The sequence below is a fragment of the Lupinus angustifolius genome, chromosome LG06 (assembly GCF_001865875.1).
Source record: "Lupinus angustifolius cultivar Tanjil chromosome LG06, LupAngTanjil_v1.0, whole genome shotgun sequence".
Taxonomy (NCBI): domain Eukaryota; kingdom Viridiplantae; phylum Streptophyta; class Magnoliopsida; order Fabales; family Fabaceae; genus Lupinus; species Lupinus angustifolius.
Window position 1 is genome coordinate 10,130,869 of NC_032014.1, and position 21,647 is coordinate 10,152,515.

A 21,647-nucleotide genomic window follows, 5' to 3' on the forward strand; every position below is an offset into this window, starting at 1 on the left:
CCAACTCTGTTTCTAAAAGTTAAATGGTGCATTTACTGTCTTTTTTTGTGCCAATTAATTGGTTAGATTATATCACTGCTGAAGACGGTATTATTATGGGATGAATTACAAGAAAAGAAATTAGACCTTTGATTTAGAACATGCATGGTAAATAGGACCTTACACTTCATTATATTTTGTTGATGAAATCAATTTTATTGTTTTACGAAAATATTGTGCAGTGTTACCTTATTATTACCTAACATCAGACAATGCATGGTATCATGGTTTTCCAAGGTCACTGAGGCAGGATTGGTGCCTCATGTGACCTTGAGCCTTGAAATGTGATACAATGCATGATGATTTTGGTTGCACTGCTTTTTCCTGTAATTTATGTCTTCCATCATGGACATGATGACATTTTTCTCTTGTTAATTCACTATTTATCTGCCATGGGCATGATGAGTAATGAGTTGAAGGGACAAATCAGTGTTGATTCTTGTTTTTTTGGCATGATATGAGTCTGAAGGAGCTGTCTGCAGTCATAATTTGCACAAAAAATGTTAAAACGGCCATGCATTAATTTTATAAGGGTGCACCTTTTAGTATGTTCGATCATTGAGGATAATATGGAAAAAAATTATTGTGTAGACTAGACTTAACTAGCAAGATGAGATAAGTAGGTACTGTACACAATCTTTTTGAGATTGGAATTCAACTACATGTCAAATTTAATCTCAGCGGTCAGTTTTGTTTCCCTATTTGTCTCCAATTATTCATTTCCTATGCTTCATGCTAAGTATGGTAGAGTTTTAGTGTAGTATGGTAGGGTGCACCTTATCTGATGGGGGCAAAATGAGAATAGCTTTTTGGTCAGGAGTTGAGGCAGAAAATGCCAGTATTGTAGAGTTTTAGTGTAGTATACTACTTGTGGTGGCACATCAAAAGGCAAACTCAAAATTACTCATAACTTGCCATGTAAACATAAAAATGTAAGTAATTTTGTTTATCGGATAAGACTACTATCGATCTTAATACTCCTTTCTCAATTATTTGCAAGTTTGCAATTATATCTAAAGAAATTTAAACTTAAGAGCCCTAAGAACAACTTTCATCAATTTGTTTACATAATTTTATATTTTAGATATACATAATGATAAAATTCATACATTATGTCATATATAACATATTTCCTCTAATTATTATTTGCTAATGAAAAAATTAAATTCAGAACATTTCATAAAGGGAACATCTGAGTTAACTTTAACATAAAATGAATAAGTAAAATTACATCCATTTGAGATTATTTTGCAATGATATCACTTATTTAAAAAATTAATTAGAATATTTGAATAAGTTTATTTCTATAATTAGAATATGAAAATAATCAAAACTTCATAATCTACTTTTAGTAGCTTTAAATTATAATCCGTGTTACAACAAGAGAAACATAGCACAAAACCTAAAAAATGTCATTTTAATTTTAACCAAAGACAAATAACTTTTAATTTTATACTAAAATCTATAAAAGAAACACTTAATTAAACAATAACCAATTATTCCCTTGATCTATAGTCTACAATAAAAAACCAGCTTGTGCAACACTCTTCTAAACTAAGAGCACATATGTTGTCCCACTTTTTATACCTCATTTCTAATTGATTGGAAAAAAAATATTTAAATTAAAATTGTAATTATTAAATAATTTTCTGGCCAACCATATCTTCTGGCACATAGAGTGACACAAAAAACTTAGATGTGAATCCGTTGTAATCTACGAGTGGACATCTATTTTCCCATAAAAATGTATCACTCAATGTGTGACTGCTTATGATGAGTCAGAAAAATAATTAATTAATATCTTTTTAATTTAAATATACTTTTTTCAACTAATTACAAACAGTGACACACAGAGTGACAAATTTGTGGATATCAGATGTGCTCCTTTAATGTAAGCCTATTAACAACCTGAGTCAACGGTACTTAGTCAACCCCAGTTTCTGGAAATTCTCTCATCTCATCTCACGCACGCACGCACGCGCCATTCCATTATTCTCTTCTAAGCTTGCGAGGCCTTCTTCTTCTTCATATAAAGTTTTTGTTTTTCCCTTTTGATTTTCGTTTTCAGTTCTTTATTGTTCCAATGGATGACGTTAAAGACAAAGTAAAGGGTTTCATGAAAAAAGTCAACAACCCTTTTTCCTCTTCATCCTCCTCTCCCAAATTCAAAGGCCAAGGTAGAGTTTTGGGTTCTTCTTCATCTTCTTCACCCACCAATTCAATTCCCAATTCAAAATCGTCTTCTGCTCCAACCAATCACAAACTCACTTCTTCTCCAACTAATCCCAAACCCTTGCCTCAAAAAAACATCAAATCCGATCAGAATGGGATCCAGAAAGGTGAAAAATCGGATCTTGATCGCAAACCTCGAAATGGGTTTGACCCTTTTGATTCTCTGGTTACTACAGGGAAGAGATCTCAAAATGGGTATTCACTCAACGTTTATGAATGCCCCATTTGTGGAAAATCATTTAGATCTGAAGAAGAGGTTTCTGAACATGTGGATAGTTGTTTGAGTAATCCAATTGAAAGTGATGATGGAAATGTTGTTGTCTCTGAGAAGAAGAATGAAATTGAGTGGAATAATGGTGAATTGGAGGTTTGTGTTGGTACTTATATTTCAGGGAACCCATCTGAGGGATCAGTTGATGTTGTTCTCAAATTGTTGAGGAATATTGTTAGGGAGCCGGATAATGCGAAATTTCGGAGGATCAGGATGAGTAATCCAAAGATAAAAGAGAGTGTTGGTGAGGTTATGGGTGGAGTCGAGTTGCTGGGTTTTGTGGGTTTTGAAATTGGGGAGGAGAATGGAGAGACTTGGGCAGTGATGGAGGTTCCTAAAGAGGAGCAGATAAAATTGATTAAGAAATCAATTGTGTTACTTGAATCACAATTGGTTCAAGAACCTGCAAAAAAGGAGAATTTGGTGCATGCAGCTTCTGCTGAGATAGATGCAAAGGCCGATGAACTGGAGCAGGTCGACAGACAGGTAATAATCATATGATAATGCTTTTGAAATGTGGATTTGGAGAAAATGTGTTATCATCCGATTCTTATTTTACTTTTAGGAGTGTGTCTTGGATGCATTTAGGTATATCCAATGTGCATTTTGCTCTTATAGGAATCTTCTGTGTAGTTTGAATTCATATTATGGCTGAAATACTACTACTAGTAAATAAGTAACTAAACTGTTGAAGATTTAGCAAGCCACATTTTGGATCTAACCTCAGTAGCATTGATAAAAATATAATGAACAATTAACATAAAAGATGTCTAACACACTCCTGAACAGCAGAGCTAAGAAAATGGTATGAAGCATATAATTATAATCTCATTAGCTAATCAGCACAATTAGTTAGCTAACTGTGATTTTAATACATTGGTATCTTGTTATTCTTATATCTTGCTTTTGTTTCTGGGTTCTAAAAGTAAGAGGCAAAGCAAGACTGCGGGTTCTTTTGGATAGTGATTGTCTAGGGCTGTATAGTGAAACTGAAAATTGGACTTAGACACTTTTGCAAGGGTTAATAACTAAGGATGACATATGCTGGTTTCATTTGAGTGTGGCCTTGATAGGTACCAGAAATTTACTAGAAGAAAAATGGAATCTAGCTCCTTGCAGTGAAGGTATTCATCGTAATTAAGCTGAAAAAACAAGAAAGAAAAGATAGAAATAGAAACTGAAGACTTAGAGGGTCTGCTTCCTCCCTAGACAAATGACCCAAATCATATCCTTTCCCCTCTCCCCTTCTTATCATGTATATAACCCCCATGTAACCATTTACCCTATTGACTCCCTCCCTTCTCATCGCCACACCAGCTTTCTGTTTTGCTGTAGCTCATTAGCATGAGCAATTTCCGTATTTCCCATATTGTGCTTATTGCACGGGTGATTTTCTAGGGTTTTATAGTAAGAAATGGCGATGGACTAAGTGACACTTTTGAAACAGTTGATAACTAAGGCTGGCATATGCTTGTTTAAATTCGGGTGTGGCTTGTTATTCATTGGAATGAATAGAACAATAATCCTGCACCGTCTTGAGCAGTATCTTTAGTTTCATGAAGAGAAAAGGTGTAATCAAGACTACTAAGTTGAGCTGCGTATTATGACGGCACTCGAGTATCAACACAAGAAACCCATCCTAAATTCCAAATATAATATTTATGAAACAATTATTCAAATCGAAAAGAGAACAATTTACTAATCCCTATTCAAAGTATGTAGTATGCAATTTTTAACACAAAAATGGTTAAAGTGACCATTAACCAGGTATTTAAAGTAGAAAACCATGCTTTGTAGCATTCATCTTCATGATTTAATATCTGTGTTTTGAATAATCTTATATTCTCTGTTGAACCAATGGGTAGTGTACTAAGTTTGATATAAGAAACAGAAACATTTTTTGTCACTTAAATTCACTTCACAGCATCAAAGATAACAAATAAAAGCTACATGTCATAGCACATAATCAATATAAGAAGGTTGTATCAATGCATCTGTAGCAAGTACTTCTTTTCCTTAAGCTTGAGAATTGTTAACTTACTGGTGAATAATGAATAATGAATACTGAATACTGCTTCCAAAACTGATTGCCAAGGATAATATATAAATGGAGTGAGATAAATGGAGTGATCAACATACATATCTAAATCTGCTGTGACTGTATGAGTGAGATAAATCTAATCTCCGGTGTTTCTCCTCTTCCTTTGTTAACATCACCTTACCGGTTGAACATATTCAGTTTGATGCTTTAGCTATTATTGTACAGATTGATGATGTCTCTGTTTTTTTTTGCCTTGTGAAAAAAATGGCACTTATAGGTGAAGGTCTTCTTTTCCGTTCCTGAAAGCGTTGCAGCTAAAATTGAGCTACCAGATTCCTTCTATAAGCTTGGAGCTGAAGAGGTGAGAAGAGAAGCTGAATTAAGGAGAAAAAGGCTTGAAGAGTCTCAGCTTTTAATCCCTAAATCACTTAAAGAAAAGCAAGCAAAAGCTGCCAGGAAGAGATACACAAGAACTATTATTAGGATTCAGTTTCCAGATGGAGTTGTACTTCAAGGTGTATTTTCTCCACTTGAACCAACTACTGCTCTTTATGAGGTTTGTCCTTAGCTACTTGATTTTATGTTCCATCTTTTTCATGTACGACTCAGGCTTGCCTAGCCTCCGATTTTTAACAAAAAATTCCGTTTGCCCATCTGGTGAGGACTGGTTATAAATGATTCGTCCATATTGGTTTCTAGATGTCACTGAGATGCTCGAAGGAGCTTTTCATATAATGATAAAGATTTTACAAAGAGTTCTGGTGATGATAAGTCTCATTTAAGTAACCCATTTAATAATGCTTATAGCCAAAATACCAGTAATCTAATTTGGAGCTTTGTTTCTGTATTTACATCAAAGTTCCCTACTTAGATAACTTGACCGTTTTTATGATGTATATTGTTGTGTGAACTCATGCATGATGCAACACAGTTGTTTGATTGGATTTGTTTAGGATCTTGTTCTGTTCATGGCTTCATGCACCAAACATTATAGTTTTAGTGATGCATATTCTGAACAATTAACTCAGCATTTTTCTTGTTTAATATGTTGAAGCAGTTTGTTAGCTCAGCATTAAAAGAACTGGCTTTGGAATTTGAGCTAATCCATCCTGTACTTATCAAACGACGAGTGATCCCTCATTTTCCAAAACCAGGGGAAAATGCTAAAACAATAGAGGAAGAGGATCTGGTACCTTCAGCTCTAGTTAAGTTCAAGCCCCTGGAAACAGATTCTGTTGTTTTCACTGGTCTCAAAAATGAATTGCTTGAAATCAGTGAACCACTTGTAAATGGTTAAAGCAGTTTCTTCAGTTTGAACTGTATTGAATTCTTTCCTTACTGTTTTTTCATTTTGATTGGTGAGGATATAGAATTATAGATATAGTTTATTATACTTTTTTTTATTTTGTACTTTTCTGGCAAACTATGCTATAGTATGTTACAACACAGAAGTGATATATTTTTCCTTCCCACTACATTTGGTGACAAAAATTTGTACATTGCACTTAAATTGTCTATGATTGTCTCTTGTTACCCTTATGGCCTTATGTGTTTGAGGAACATTAATCTTTACTTAAATGACTGTGAGGTACTCTATCACCAACTGTTATTATAATAATTTCAATGTTCCTTCTGGACCTGAGTTCAGGCAAGCCAGCTTTGCCCAAGTTCAACTCTTTCAGCAATGAGTTGAGCAGAGCCAGGTATAAAATCAGCACCAATTGCAATTGGCCTGCCCAAATTAGCATCCTTGTTTAACTTCGATTATGATGAACTGAATATCTTTCATAAGCAATTAGAGACGATCTTTTCCGGGAAATCCCCTGATGGGAAGGTGTCCTAGTAGCCTGTTTGGTTTACCATTCCTCTATACTACTATATGTAATTTTATTGTTCTTACAATCTTTATATTGCAAAATACCACTTTAGCCTGTTTGATTTACCATTCCTCTATTCATCTGTAAATGTTACCAAAAGGATTGAGAAAGGATTAATGGCTTTACTCACAATTCCTCAAAAGGATTAGTGTGCTTAAAAAAAGTAGCCTTCATCAAACACCATTCAAACATACTGTTAGTAATATAAGTAAATACAAATGGTTAAGATTATCTGAAAATCTTTTATGCAGAACATAATGATCTCGACCTTGAGTTGTCACTGTTTATCATCTATTTACATCTTGTACCATTTTTTACACACTTCACTTTGATTCTGCCATCTATCTATGTAAGAAATGTGAAATAAGACATAATAGTAATCTACATCTAGCTTTTTTCCAACTCAACCAATTTTGTATGAAAACACTTTCTCAAACATGTAAGAATCTTACCTCAATTTTTACACACGTCATTTTGATTGTGACACAAAGGAAAATAAGATAGGATTTTTTTCTTCTTTTTTATAAACGTTCACGTGGGTGCAATCACGCACTTCCACAAGTTACATAGTTTTAGCAAGGATCAATATCTAATAAACAAACTTTTAAGTCTCAGTGAGTGGTCTTTATAGAAAGAAGTTGTTAGTTAGCTTTGATGGGAAAGATTCCAAAATATAATAACAATTCTAAGCCAAAGTTATCAACTTAAAAGCAAATTGGTGAAGTTGGTGCCCATTATTAATGTGGCACCATGAAAAATGAAATAAAAGCATGTGATATGTATGGCCAGTTTTATCTAAAAAGAGTAAGACCGAAAAAAGGTTTGCAGACAAATCCATACAAACCCATTGTTGTTGGCGTGGCCTTATACCAACAATATTCTTTGAAATTTGCTGTTATATCCTGATTCTATATACTACCCACAAAGTTATTGATATTCCTTATTGATATGAGATTTTTTTATACTACTAAGGATATTTTTTCACTCTTTTAGGTAAGGAATTAATCTATTTCGAGGTACATGGTTGCCTCTCCCAACAAGTGTCGCTCACAAGAATTAAATCATTGACTTTTTATTATTATTCTAAGGATTTAGTGGGCCCTTACATTAGTAGACTAACAATTTCATGTTTAATGGATCCAACAACAACAGAAGGGATGATTCATCCCCCACCACTGCCATGTTGACTATGAACAGTTGAACACAAGAAAATCCCTAATGGGTCTCCCATATGAGTTCCCCAATATTATATACATAATGAGGAATGATCAAATTATTCAAACACCTACTGCACTCAATTTGTTTTTAAATGGGTGTTATTTGATTACATCCATTGATGTTCCCATTTTTTTCTTCAAATTTGATAGAAATGACCTATGTTCTGTTGCTCTATATAATGTAATTTAATGGTTGGATTAACTTAATTTATTGTTACAGATGAAAATAACTCATTCTTAGATAGTTTTTGGTTATGGTAGTTAGGACTAGTTTTACTTTAAATGCTAGCTTGAGTTTCAAGCAACTACCATTTTTCCTTTGTATAAATTTTTGGAAGCCTTTATGCATAATTCAATTCCAATAATGAAAGTTCAATATTTTCTTCTCTTTTTGCTCTTTCAATTCCCTTTTTTTCTTTCTTGTATGGTTGCTAAGAAACTAAGATGATATCATAGCGTAATTATTATTTTGGTAACTTCCACTTATGGCTCCATCTTCCAAGATTCAGCAAAGAATCATCGTCATTCTCAATGAGCCACACATATGAAACAACAACTTTCTTGCAAGAGGTTCATGAATCTACTAGAGGAAGACTTTGGTATTCTATTATTGATCATTTCATCCTGGACTTTTTTGGCTTATTCATCGACATCATCATGCATTAACCATCAAAGTGAGTGAGTGCAAAAGAATCAAAACCAAGAATTTCAGCACATACGGTTCATCAAGTTGTATCTTATCTGAGGGTTCATCAATTGGTACACTTGCCCTATCATTTTTATCATTGGGATTGGAACATTCTTCAACAAGCTTCTTTCTATTTCTTTCTTTATCATATTCTTGAGTAAAAAAAAAATTCCCATATTTCTCTCAATCTTTTGCCAAGAAACCAAAATGGTTTTCTTGAGCATTCATTGAACAAAAAAAATAATTCATATTTGATGACATCCTAGTTTTCTCTCATTCTTTAGCCAAAAAACCAATATGGTATTCTTGAGATAATCTCATTTGATCTTCTTTCTATTATGTTAGTTCTTGATGAACAACTACTTTCAATTTCAATTCATTCTCTTCTTAGAATTCTTATATTTCTTCCATTAATTCTACTAGCATAATATTCCTAGTTTCATGTGCTATATTTTTAAGAATTCTTATATCTCTTGAAATTTCTTTAAGACCCTAATGATATATTTTGATCATTACTTTCTTTTTCTTCATCTCCTTCCTCGATATTTCTTGTTTTCATCTCCAAGATTGCCACTCAAGATCTGATGACTCCAAGGCTACATGTAATTTTACTTTTGAGTATTCAAAGTCTTCACCAAAATTTCTCCAATCTTGACATAACGTGGGATGTGACAAAGGTAGATACAATATTGTCTCATAGTATCTTTAGTCCAAGATCAAGTTCTGATATTCGCCTCTCTTTAATTGGTGATTCATTCTTTTATTGGTGGTTATTCCAAACTCCAGATCCGACTTTTCACGTTTGCTACCTTATAACCAAGTTGAGAGTTAATGATATTCACTCTCTAGCTTGAGGGGATGTTAAAGATGAAAATAACTCATTCTTAGATAGTTTTCGGTTATGGTAGTTAGGACTAGATTTACTTTAAATGCTAGCTTGAGTTTCAAGCAACTGCCAATTTTCCTTTGTATAAATTCTTTGCAATTTGCCTTTATACATAATTCAATTCCAATAATGAAAGTTCAATATTTCTTCTCTTTTTGCTCTTTCAATTCCCTTCTTTTCTTTCTAGCATGGTTGCTAAGAAACTAAGATTTATATTAAGTTACATTAGTGTAAGAGTTAATGAATTTAATCGGCAAATTTACCTTTATAGTGCAATTTGACTACAAATTTACGTCTATAGTGTACATTTTTCGTTTATTACAAGACTAGTATAACTTTTTATAAATCGACAATCAAATGCACGATTTGTGTAATTTTTTTTCTTTCAGATCCACCTAACTCGGCAACACTGCCGGAGTTTTATTTTTTTAAGAATTCCAATAGAAATCGGCACTTCGATCGGAGTTTTTCAATATATATAAATCGTCATTCTTGTTGGAGTTTTAGGTGTAGGAAACTTTTAATCCTGGTTCCTGAATAATCGTCACTTACATTGGAGTTTTTTTTAACACATTTCAATATATAAATCGGCATTGTCATTGGAGTTTTATGTGTATGTGAAATCGGTTTATGGATATAAATTTTTAATTTTCTAGTTAAATCAGCTATGCAAAGAAATTTGTTTTTCTATATAAATTTCACCCAACCAAGTTCATTGCAACAATAATAGCAACACCATATGACAATATTAAAACTTTAATACATTAAATTGCAGAAAATCTTAATGACGTCTATATGATGAAGTCCCACATTAAGTTGCTATTATTGTTGCAATGAACTTGGTTGGGTGAAATTTATATATGAAGAACAAATTTCTTTGCATTGCTAATTTAGCTAGGAAATTAAAAATTTATATACATAAAACTCCATTGTCAGGGCCGATTTCACATAACATAAAACTCCAACGACAATGTTGATTTATATATTGAAATGTGTTAAAAAAAGCTCCAATGAAAGTGACGATTATTCAGGAACAGGGATTAAAAATTCCCTACACCTAAAACTCCAACAATAATGACGATTTATATATATTGAAATGTGTTGAAAAACTTCAATGGAAGTGCCGATTTCTATTGGAATTCTTAAAAAAATAAAACTCCGACAGTGTTGCCGAGTTAGGTGGATCTGAAAGAAAAAAATTACACAAATCGTGCATTTGATTGCCGATTTATAAAAAATTATACTAGTCTTGTAATAAACGAAAAATGTACGCTATAGACGTAAATTTGTAGTCAAATTGCACTACAAAAATAAATTTGCCGAATTTAATCCCTCCTTTTATATATTAATGTACAAATGTCAAAACTACAATAATGTGGTTATGATAGTTACAAAAATGGAATCTTGATGTATCTCAAAGGATTAAGGATCCTCTCTATTAATGGAGAGGCAAGTACCACAAAAACAAATGAAACAATAATGTTATAAGACATTCTTATCCTTTTACATATAATATAATTTGTCATTAAAAACACATGTAAAATCATATACTTACCTCTCCATTAATAAAAAGAATCTTTATCTCGAGTGCAAATAGGTCCCTCATAGTGAACACAATCCTGCAAAGTGATTGTAACTTTTAACCAAAATTAAACTGGGAAATATATAGAGATCATATACATCACTTTCTGTCAATTGAATCTCTCTGGAAACTGATTGAAAATTACAGACAACGAAAATAATTGGAATACATTAATTGTATCTATTATCTAAGATGGTTGGTGAATATCAACTTCACTGGTACACCATAGAAAATGGATTAGAAACGACAATATTTACTTATTTTATTGCAGATTATGAAGGTTTTAAATTTTTGTGGTAGAGTGTCTGTTGTAATAATTGAACAGAACAATATAAGAGCACGTGCTAGTTTGTGAAGTAATATCTACACTTTCTATTTTTTGTTGCAATATTAAAGTTGCATTTTGTAAACAAGTAGTGTAAAGACAAATATCCTAAAATAATCATTGTTTAAGAGATATAAAATGAATAAATCAACATTGAAAAATAAGTTCAACTTAATAAAAAGTTAACTTAATGATACTTCAAAATAATGGTAGAATATTTGGCAATGTGGTAAATATATAGTGTTGAGAAGTTATGTGTTTAGTTTTTCCATACAAAACTTAGATACTTTTTAATCATTAGCAATGTTTGAGAACACTCATTAACATTTTAAATCAACTAATAATTAATTAACATAATCCATCAAATTGTGGCACTAGTTAATAACTGAAAAATAGGCTAGGACCACCAGGAAGTTATATAGTACATTATAACAAACTCGAATATAATAAGACAATAGACAAAGCATAGATAAACTTATAGAGATACATTGGATATATATTAGTGTGTTCAATTGTTTATAATTGATCAACTAAAATGTCAAGCTAATTAATTAGTTGTAGCACGTTGTAAAATTGCTCTTTTAGAAAAGAAAGAGAAATGATACCAATCTAAAGCATAAACATGTTAGAGTTTTAGGTTGACTTTACATGCATCTTCAACTAATGACCAGAGACTCAGGTTTGAATAAAGAGCGTAAAATCTATACACAGAGAGTGTAAAGATTTGTACATATACAATTTATTATTCATCATTCATTTGAATTATCTTTTTTTTTAAAAGTTAACTATAATTAAATATCAATGATAGATGATATAATGACAGTGTATAAAACACATACACTATCAGTGCATACATCTTTTTCTCTTGAATAAATTGTTTAAAGTGATAGATTCAAACATTATTGTTTTAATTGTAAAGAAAGGTGGACATTTGCAGCATCTTTTAAGTTATATTGTATTCACTTAAAAACTCGCCATTAATCTAATTGAAGTATCATTTAAAAGTAAGTTATTATATGATAAAACACATTTGAGGGGCATGTTATTGTTAACTCAATGATTCAAATCGTTTCTTAGAGATTACTGTATAATATTTTGGTTTTAAAAATATTATATATGGATATATTTCAAAATGTCTCTGTCATGTATAGATGAAAGGAACCTTCAAAATTTGTTTATTTCCTTTGTCTATTTCACAAATTCATTTTATATTTATCACAATTGATCAGGGATGATTCTTGCCGTCTACTATGACTCTGACATTATAGAGAAAATGAATGACACTTATTGTTTACAATATAGAAATATAAAAATGATGGTAAGCACCTTTGACTTTTTAAGCTATTAATATACAAGTAAGCACGTTTCTAAAAAAGACTAATATATTATCGGGTGTGAATTGTGAAAAGTATATTGTAATAATATGCATTAAGTTAAATCATTGAATATGATTAGTGGTTAAGATTATTTTACTCAATTAATGAATTTAAATCAATGTTTCATCAAGATTTATGTACATTATACTCTTGTTGTTAATCCCTTCTTAATCGATATATAAGATTGTCATCCATGAGTATTGATAATTGTTTAGTAGAATTTAATGAATGTTTTCCCTTTCATTTTTTTATCAGCTTACTATATTAGTATTTGATAAGAGCGAGACTTGAACATTCAATCTCATTTACTCCACCCTAACCATTAAATTAAACTATCTTATAACTCTTTTTTATTTTTTAAATTTATTATGGATGAAGCTTCATTCCTTAAACTTTTTCACCATAACCATCAGATCACCTTATGACTTCTTTTTTTCATTTCAATTGTTCAACTATATTTTGATATCTTTATTAAACCATGCTTGAAATTATGAAATTTGAACATTTTTAATAATGTTTTAGACTTTGAGATTTAGGGTTTGTTAAGGGAATTTTGGGATTGCTGCTATTCGATATGAAATTAAAGAGACTCAAAGGTTTAGAAGAATACTAACAAAGATTTTATAACATTGTAAAAAAATTATTTGGAATAACCAAAATAAAATTATATTGATAATATATAAATAGAACAATATAGAAAGAAAAAAGCACCATCAATATTATGTTTGATGTACTAGAAAAAAATGTTATTATGTTTGGTTGATAGTATTCATTAATTAATGGGTTAAAGAAAGTAAATTAATATATTTTGTTTCTCAATATAAATACTTATTTCTTATTAATTTAATTTCTTGCTTAGTCAAATTATGACTGAATAAACTTACTTATTTTTCGGTCAAAGTTACTTATTTTTTCTAATGCTTTGTTTGTCACGTACTTATATCATATGCCAAAAAATAATAAATTATATAGAACTAACTATTTTTCATTTGTTTAGACAATACCAAAGTTCTCGACTTCAAGTAAATATACTAATGTTTTCGGGGGTAACTTTTCACAAATGACTCCTATTCTTAATCTCGTTTTTTTATATTATCAAAAGTATTTTTTTCACCTTCTTTTGGATAAGAAAAGAATTCAGAAATTGAACCATCAACCTTGAGAATTCAGTAGTTCTTGTCACTAAGTAAACTATTTGCGTTTTTTATTTATTGCTATATGATATAATAAATAACTTATGTCATGCTAATGAATAGGGTATTAATGAATAATAATTATCCAATAAACTATAAATTTGCTCAATTTCATTATTGAGTTTAATATTATGTATGGTTAATATTACAATTTTTATACGGTAATTCTATCATCTATTATCTATATTATTTTTAGTTAAGAATATATAAAAAATATATTATAAAACTATATAAACTAATTTTCCCATGTGAAGGTATTATTAAAGAAATGTAGATAAGTAAGACAACGTGCAGTTTGTTACGTGAAGATATTATTAAAGAAGTGTAGACAACGTGCAGTTTGTTATGTGAAGGTATTATTAAAGAAATGTAAATATAACATCATTGCCATATACTAAAAGATAACATTATTAAATCCAATCGAACATGTTATATTTGATCAATTGAAGCATCATCAATTATCAAATGATATATTTTTAAGACTATAGTTATACACTTGTCATGATTCTGTGTTTCGTTGTTCAGAAGCAATTGTGTTCGGACAATACATCATGTGTGATCCCTGCATGTGTGGAAGTATAAGCCAGATTATTATAACTCCATTTTATATTAGAAATTTGTACAACTGTGAAAACACAAATTCTGTTTGGGTATTATAAGTATGAGCGTAGACATTGTGCAAAAATACATGAGTTAAAGAATATATGACTGAATATATACATAAACCTAATATTTTAAGATTTTGGATCAAAATATAATGTCAAACTCACTTATATATTTTTTCACTTAGCTCATGAATGAATGTGAAGAGTTAGGTGACTAAAAGGTAATACAAATAAAATATAATCGATCATTATTATTCATTTTAATATGTTTAGGATAAGATGAAGTTCATTCCTTCATTTACGACCTTAAAATACAATAGCGTGGGGAACAAAGATAATAATGTACTAGCAATATATATTAATGTTAGCTAGAGTTATAAATATTTTTAAAAAAATAACTCCAAAAATGACCAGGCTTAGATTACGAAGACCCAGTGAGTTTTCTTGAATATAGAATATATTTTTATTTTACAAGTTGCATTGCATGGTAAAAAAATTCATAGACTTACCATTCAAACCAAGCGATAAGATAGGTTAATTTATCCTTGCCACCAGCAAAATCTAAAATCTCTTTATCAAAAACCTTCTAATTATGTAACATAGAAAGTATTGTATGTTTTCTTGCATTTCCAGAACAATGAAACACTTGTTTACATTGAATACTTAAATTTATATCCTTAAAAGGATTTTTAAGTGAAATTATTAGTATTCCTGGATTGAAACACATATGGCTAAATATTTCTTTATAGAAGGTTGAGTAAAATACACGAGCCAATCCAAAGTTGAATAAGTTATTCCCTCGTTGGCTTTAGGTGAGTTGGTCCCGCTACTGGGGTCACTATACTCACGAGCTAAAAGTCTTCACATGTTGCACACACGTGCTTGATAGTAATACTTATGTGTGTGGTATGAGAAAACAAATCTGTTGTCCTATAAATTGTGTCACAATATGTATCATATTCCTATGATTGATTAAAAAATATTTTTAAATTAAATAATTAATTATTTTTTTAACTAATTACAATTGATGATACATACAGTGATATAATCTGTCGAATAACTGAAATGTATTATGTGGCGTGGAAGTACAAAAAAATGTGTGAGGTTGTCACTCACCCACAATTAGGTATGAAAAAACAACATAGGTTAGCATTAATTCTCATTTATTATTACAATCAAATTTTAATGTTTTAAACTATACGTATTATTTACCAATAAGTTATTGGTCAAGTGGTATAAAATTTCAGTAGGTCTCTAAGATTACTAAAAGGTTAATAATTCAATTTCTATTAGCGATACTTGTTGGAAGAAATAATCACACATCCCAAAAGTGATTAATTTCTTACCCATAAATAATAAGATGATACATTTGGTAGCACAAATATAATTGCACTATCTCTTCAAGTAATATTTATTAGATTAATTTGTTTTGAGTATAAGATACCTCCTTCATACTTAAATATAAGCAAAACATAATTATTATTACTTTGACGAACTTTTTAAAAAATCTTGTCTATAAAAAATTAAATTAAATATATATCTTCTTTTCTGGATTGAGTACTATAAAGACACTTGTCAAAAACACATTTGATTATTTAGGAAAAATATTATATATATTCATATCTTTTAAAAACCATAACAATATTAGTAAATGATTTTATAACTCTAAGTCTCTAACGCTACCTAATTAGTAAGAAATGTAATGAAGGAAAAAATAATGATCATAACTATTATAGAAAAATTATAAAAATATAATATATGTAAGTATATTAATTACACATTTGAAGCACTATGCTATGATGGATAGGAGTCTAACGATTTAATTAGGTTGTTTTGTTGTTGCGTATTTCCATAATAATCGAACTAAACAAAAGGATGCTTGGATCACTGGTTCACTTTTTCTCATGAAATATGTTAATTTGGTCATGTGTATATCATTATATGTATGATTAATGTTGTGTTCTACTTACTTGATATACTCGTTTTTACTCAAATGTTATAATAACTTTTTTAGCCACTTTTTGTTTATACAAGTCAAGTCTACAAGAAAAATAAGAAATCATAGTACTATATATCAAGTATCATCGATTTCAATACTATGAAGCCTAACCAAATCGATCACAAACAATTTCTTATATAGAAATATATGAACCAATCACATTTTTATATTTTAATTGGGTTCAATTAGTTTGGTGGTTTAATGAGAAACCACTTAAACCTAAAACAATGGACATCATTGTTTTAGTTGTTTAATATGTAAAATTTATAAAGTATATATTATATTTCAATATTTTATGCTTGGAATCAACGTGGTAGGGTCAGAGTGAGTCAGTGACAAAGACACGTATTAGTTAGGATAAATTACCCACGTGCTCCCTTACTTGACCATTAACCAACAACCTTTGATAATTCTTATTTTTTTTAATGTTTTGTTAATTCCTACTTTATCTTGTTTGAAAACGATGTATATCTTTTATTATTTATTTTCAATCATTATTGAAAATTCAAATAAAAGGGGAATGATATATTAATTGTGTATACATTTTTATAGACTTAGTACATAAATATTATACTCTTATTCTTTAGTAGCAAAATATATATTCACCCTACTTCTCTCTTTAACTGTCATTTCCAAGAATCACAAATCTTAACCTTATTGTCTTTTTATGAATATTGTGAAATCTTACACTACTAAACTAATATATTATTGATATAAATTTCCCTAAGGTCAAGCATATATGTATAAGTTCATTGTTTTTAAAATTTTCTTTTTCTAACACAAGATTATTTTTGAAGTTTCTTATTCTTATTCTAAAGCACTAATTTAAACACTTTCCTTTTTCTTATCTTATAAAAAAATACAAAATTTAACGGTTAAGATGTCATGAAACTTTGTTGTATTAAATATTGAACTTTCTTTCTATTTTGTTCTTCTGTAGTTGGTCCCCTTTACCTTTGGTCTTCTTTGTTTTGCTTCTCTGTTCCTAAAGTTAATGTTTTTGTGAAGGAACAAGTTTTCGGTTGTTGGGTTTTTCATTGGATTGTGATTTCTGACACAGTTTTTGGCTCTGAAATGGAGAGAGATTTCATGGGTCTAAGCTCAAAAGAACCACTTGCGGTGGACAAGGAAGAGATCAACGATGAATCAGGCATGTTTGTTTCATACTCATAAGCAAATTTTGAGTCTGAGTTAAAAGTTATTAATCAACTTTATCCTTGCTTTCCCTTTGTTTATTTTTCTGTCAGAGTTCAATCATATCCTTCTAGATTGCATGCAGGTTTATTTGAGTTAGAAAATTAATTTTTTTTACCATGTTCTTGGATTTTCTTGGTCAACATGAGTGGATTTCTGAGGAATTTGTTGTTTTTCCTTGTTTAGTACCAAAAAAGTTCTTATTAGACTGGATGGCACAATTTTCTTCCTTTATGTGTTATGACCTATCTATTTGGAGAAATTCTAAATACTCTAGACAAATACTCTCAACAGCTTGGATTTAATCTAATGTTATTAAATAGTATTTTAGCTCAATCCAACAGCTTCTGTAATAAGTCATATAGTATACATAATCTCACTGGTTAAGGGGATTCACATATGTTAGATTTTATTAGTTGAACTATGTAAGTTGTGATTCTGGTTTAGATAATTAAAAGAGTGTGCATGTGTGTGTTAAATTTGCAATTTGGAGGAAAATCATTGTAAATTCCTTGCCAATTTTGTTCATTTGGGTAAGCTTCTATAGGCTTAAAAGTAGATAGATATCAAATAAGCCATGTAGTATCTATACTTCAAAATGATTGTGGTACCCATATCTCCTATGCATCATATCAAATGCTTTCATATTTTTAGATGCTTCCAGTCGATTCTTTTTTCCATATCCATATGGTGTAGTTTCTATATCCCTGATCCGTATCTATGCTTCCAAGAGAATGATAGTAGACACCAAATCCTGAAACTCTGATATATTTTTCTCCCTTTTGGTCTCCCTCTTTATTTATCCTTTAAGAATTTTTCGGCAATCAATTCAGGTATGAAATTCTTCTAGCATGTGTTTCTGATCAGTTTGTGTGTGTATTGTGTAGGCTTCGTAAAGAACTCGGCTGCACAATGGCTCTTCTCCAACAAAGTCTCTGCAGTTCCACATTTGATGTCCTTCAAGGCTTATCAAGATGACAAGGCTAAAAAGATGGTGACAAATATTAGTGCAGATGCATTTGATTCTAGTAAAAAACACTCCTATGGTGAACCCCTGGTATGATACTACCCTTTCTCTCAGTTTTTGTGTTTGCTCCAAAATTGGAAAAAAAAAAACAAAATTCAGTCTTGTTTAGGCTTTATATTAAAGTGAAATGAACATAATATGCTTATGCTCATTTAACAGTTCGGGTGACTCCAATATGTTCTTATTGGTATTCTAATTTTAATTCAACTCTGCTGTTTAAGAAGACAATTTTCTTCTCTGGTATATGAACTTCACTTTTGGGTCTGAATCTACCTTTAGGTTTTCTTTTGCAACATCGCATGTGGGTTGTTCCAAATTCTAAATTCCAGCGTCCCTCTGATACCTTGACTTCACCCACAATCAGGGACGCATCCAGGGGCAAGCATGTATATATCTTGTACAATTAGTTATATATATGTAGCATTTTTGTAAAGAAATACCTTTATCCAAATATTTACTGCACATATTTGTATATACCCTGTCCCTACCTCCGGTGCTCTCTGGATCCACCCGTCCACAAGATCTAACATTAAGTATCAGCTACTTTTAACTCTTCCTTCCATTGACTGCTTGTTCTTACTATTTAGAAATCTTTCAACCATGATGCACAAGGTGGCTTTCATTTTTCCCTGACTCCGTATCCTGTACAACATGATGTGAATTCTGTGAATCGTCCTCATGATGTGAAGATGTTTTCAGTTTCCAATCAGGCAGTCACCGGGAACCCATTCCTGAAGAGTCATTTTGCAACTGCTGGTCCGAATATGAATGGTGTTAATGTGAAGCAGCCACTATTTGGGGGAATACCCGTTACAGCATCTCATTCAGTTCTTCCCACCATTGGTTCTATTGCTGCAATGACTGAATCATGGTAATTTCAATTTGATCTTGAACTTTTATGTGTACAACGCACAAACTTGTTTTCATTTTATTTATATTATTTTGAAGTAATGGCGTGAAACCATCTGCACCTTCTGCTCAACTTACCATCTTCTATGGGGGCACTGTCAATGTCTTCGATGATATCTCTGCTGAGAAGGTATGTCGTTCTGGTTATTGCATTCCTCATCTTCGCAATAAAATAAATAAGACTAAACCTTCAATTTACTCAACCAAAGATAATAGTGTTACCTGTTAGATCCTCAAAAGTTGTTGGTCACCATTTAAGTCTGTCAAAGATTTAAACCATCACCATATTGGTTTGTCACCAGTTAAATCCTTCATTAACACCACTATAAATCCTAAAAGGGCTTAATTGGTGACAAAACTTTGGAGGACCTAACTAGTGACACTAGTATCTTTGAAGGATTATATTGACTGATTACTCAATAAATAAACAAATACAAATGAAAATTAGGAGCATATACTTTGTATTCCTTGTAGATCAGACCTTGATTAAGCTTATGTATGCCAATCTTTCTTCAGGCGCAAGCAATCATGTTAATGGCTGGCAATGGCTTTTCTGCTGTTTCTAACACGGAACAGTCAAAAGTTCAGGCACCTGGCTCAAAGTTGACAGCTGGTGATTGTGTGCCTGTGAGTCAAGCTGCAAGTGCAGCACCGAGCTCCGGTCTTTCAAGTCCTTTATCCGTTTCGTCACATACCGGTGCACAGTCAGGGAGTGGCTCAACTAGCACTGATGAATTTCTGACAGCTAAACCAACAGGAGCTACCACCACTCCTGTCAGCAATGTGGAGCCTCCAAAAGTAGTCAATGTAACCACTATGTTGACATCAGGTATGTTGGAGATTTCATTTCTCACACTCTTATGGTATCACATTTCTGAAGTTCTATGTTATTTTGTTTATTGATCTCTTGTTAGGGGATATTTTATGATTGCTACATTTTAACAAGGGATGAATCCATCTGCAGTGTGGTGTTATCAATGTGTTTGACCATTGCAAATGTTTCCATTTAATGATTTTACAAGTTATCTTTTATGCAGCTGTGCCACAGGCTCGCAAAGCATCCTTGGCTCGGTTTTTGGAAAAGCGTAAGGAAAGGTGAGTCCCGTTGCACGAATTTCTTATGGGGAGATGGGGAATAACCTGACACATGATTTCTATTTCTCAACAAAAGGAAAACATAGTTCCATTCCTCCGATTAATTGTTAGAACCAGCTTAAGGCCTACATTGAATGGACTATAATTGTATGGTTCACTGCTTTGGTTGTCAAGTGCTACTTGTTTACCTCTTTTGTGCCATTCTTCCCTAAGATTTTGTTGAGATGAGAGGAAATGAGGTGATAGAACGGGGGAAGTGGCAATAATTTCCTCCTATGCGAGTTTAAAAATTTATGAAGGGTAACCATTCCTTCACAAACTCGCATTGTACCACTTCAAAATTGAAGGAGTAAATTACTTTTATACATGAATTTACTATTAATATGAGGCCATTCTCTGTGTTATTGCAGGGTGATGAGTGCAGCACCATACAAAAAACCTGAGGAGTTTTCCACTGCAGAAAACAATGGTGCTAACTTCCATGCAATTACTGCTTCTAATACTCTTCCACCCAAGCAATAATGATACTAGCCCATCTTATAGGACATTATTTCAGAGAACAATATTGTTGTAACTTAAAAATGTTATAAGCAGATGCATTTATTCTTCTATGATCAAAACTTGTGGTCACATTCTTAAGTATGAAACTATGTTCAGTACATAGGTAGGTCTTTACCTTAATTAATTTTTGTGGTGTAGGGCTTTTCCCTTGTTACTTCAAACTTGCAAGGTTGGTTGGATTTAATTTTCCAACATTGTAGCATGAACCACTGCTATTATGCCACAATTTGTTACATTGTGGGAATAAAAGCCCAGTTTAGATATTATATTTATTTAGTAGCTTATTTCTCATATGTTATCTGGTTATCTATTTTCTTATTTCTATGTATAGACCAATTTTTTTTTTGAAGGTTCTGAATATCAATTTGAATAAAAAGTAATGCAAGCAAATATTTTCATTATTGGGGTGCCATTATCTTGCTAATCCAAAAGCTATGTGACATGAATTGAAAATAAAAATAAAGCATGGTACAGGGGAAGGGCAGCAATTGAAGAAAACATAAAAATGGTCATGTACAGAAAATTAATCT

At 31.3% G+C, this 21,647-nt stretch overlaps 2 protein-coding genes and 1 long non-coding RNA gene across 6 annotated transcripts; 2 read left to right on the forward strand and 1 right to left on the reverse strand.

Moving 5' to 3' along the window:
* On the forward strand, window positions 1,975–6,098 carry LOC109349742 (plant UBX domain-containing protein 2-like). Its single transcript, XM_019590676.1, has 3 exons — window positions 1,975–3,028; window positions 4,861–5,139; window positions 5,641–6,098. The coding sequence occupies exons 1-3, from the start codon at window positions 2,123–2,125 to the stop codon at window positions 5,878–5,880; spliced, it is 1,425 nt and encodes a 474-aa protein (XP_019446221.1). The 5' UTR covers window positions 1,975–2,122; the 3' UTR covers window positions 5,881–6,098.
* LOC109349743 lies at window positions 5,883–6,518 on the reverse strand. The gene is made up of 2 exons (XR_002108026.1): window positions 6,188–6,518; window positions 5,883–5,993 (listed from the first exon to the last, which is right to left on the reverse strand). It is a non-coding gene; the product is annotated as an uncharacterized LOC109349743 (long non-coding RNA).
* LOC109349745 (protein TIFY 6B-like) lies at window positions 17,237–21,408 on the forward strand. Of its 4 annotated transcripts, none has more exons than XM_019590683.1 (8): window positions 17,237–17,481; window positions 18,413–18,536; window positions 18,570–18,582; window positions 19,140–19,423; window positions 19,507–19,591; window positions 19,978–20,290; window positions 20,499–20,556; window positions 20,967–21,408. In XM_019590683.1, the coding sequence occupies exons 1-8, from the start codon at window positions 17,406–17,408 to the stop codon at window positions 21,076–21,078; spliced, it is 1,065 nt and encodes a 354-aa protein (XP_019446228.1). In that variant the 5' UTR covers window positions 17,237–17,405; the 3' UTR covers window positions 21,079–21,408. The 4 variants fall into 4 exon arrangements, with proteins under 4 accessions (XP_019446228.1, XP_019446226.1, XP_019446227.1 ...); XM_019590682.1 differs by having other exon boundaries at window positions 17,240–17,481; window positions 19,501–19,591; XM_019590681.1 differs by having other exon boundaries at window positions 17,238–17,481; window positions 18,413–18,582.

Bases quoted from the DNA above. Each gene is read 5' to 3' on its own strand.
- LOC109349742 (XM_019590676.1), top strand. From the start codon at position 2,123: ATGGATGACGTTAAAGACAAAGTAAAGGGTTTCATGAAAAAAGTCAAC. The intron at 3,029-4,860 runs GTAATAATCATA...TGGCACTTATAG, and splicing joins TGGAGCAGGTCGACAGACAG to GTGAAGGTCTTCTTTTCCGT. The intron at 5,140-5,640 runs GTTTGTCCTTAG...ATGTTGAAGCAG, and splicing joins CAACTACTGCTCTTTATGAG to TTTGTTAGCTCAGCATTAAA.
- LOC109349745 (XM_019590680.1), top strand. From the start codon at position 17,406: ATGGAGAGAGATTTCATGGGTCTAAGCTCAAAAGAACCACTTGCGGTG. The intron at 18,583-19,139 runs GTATGATACTAC...CTTACTATTTAG, and splicing joins ACTCCTATGGTGAACCCCTG to AAATCTTTCAACCATGATGC. The intron at 20,557-20,966 runs GTGAGTCCCGTT...GTGTTATTGCAG, and splicing joins TTGGAAAAGCGTAAGGAAAG to GGTGATGAGTGCAGCACCAT.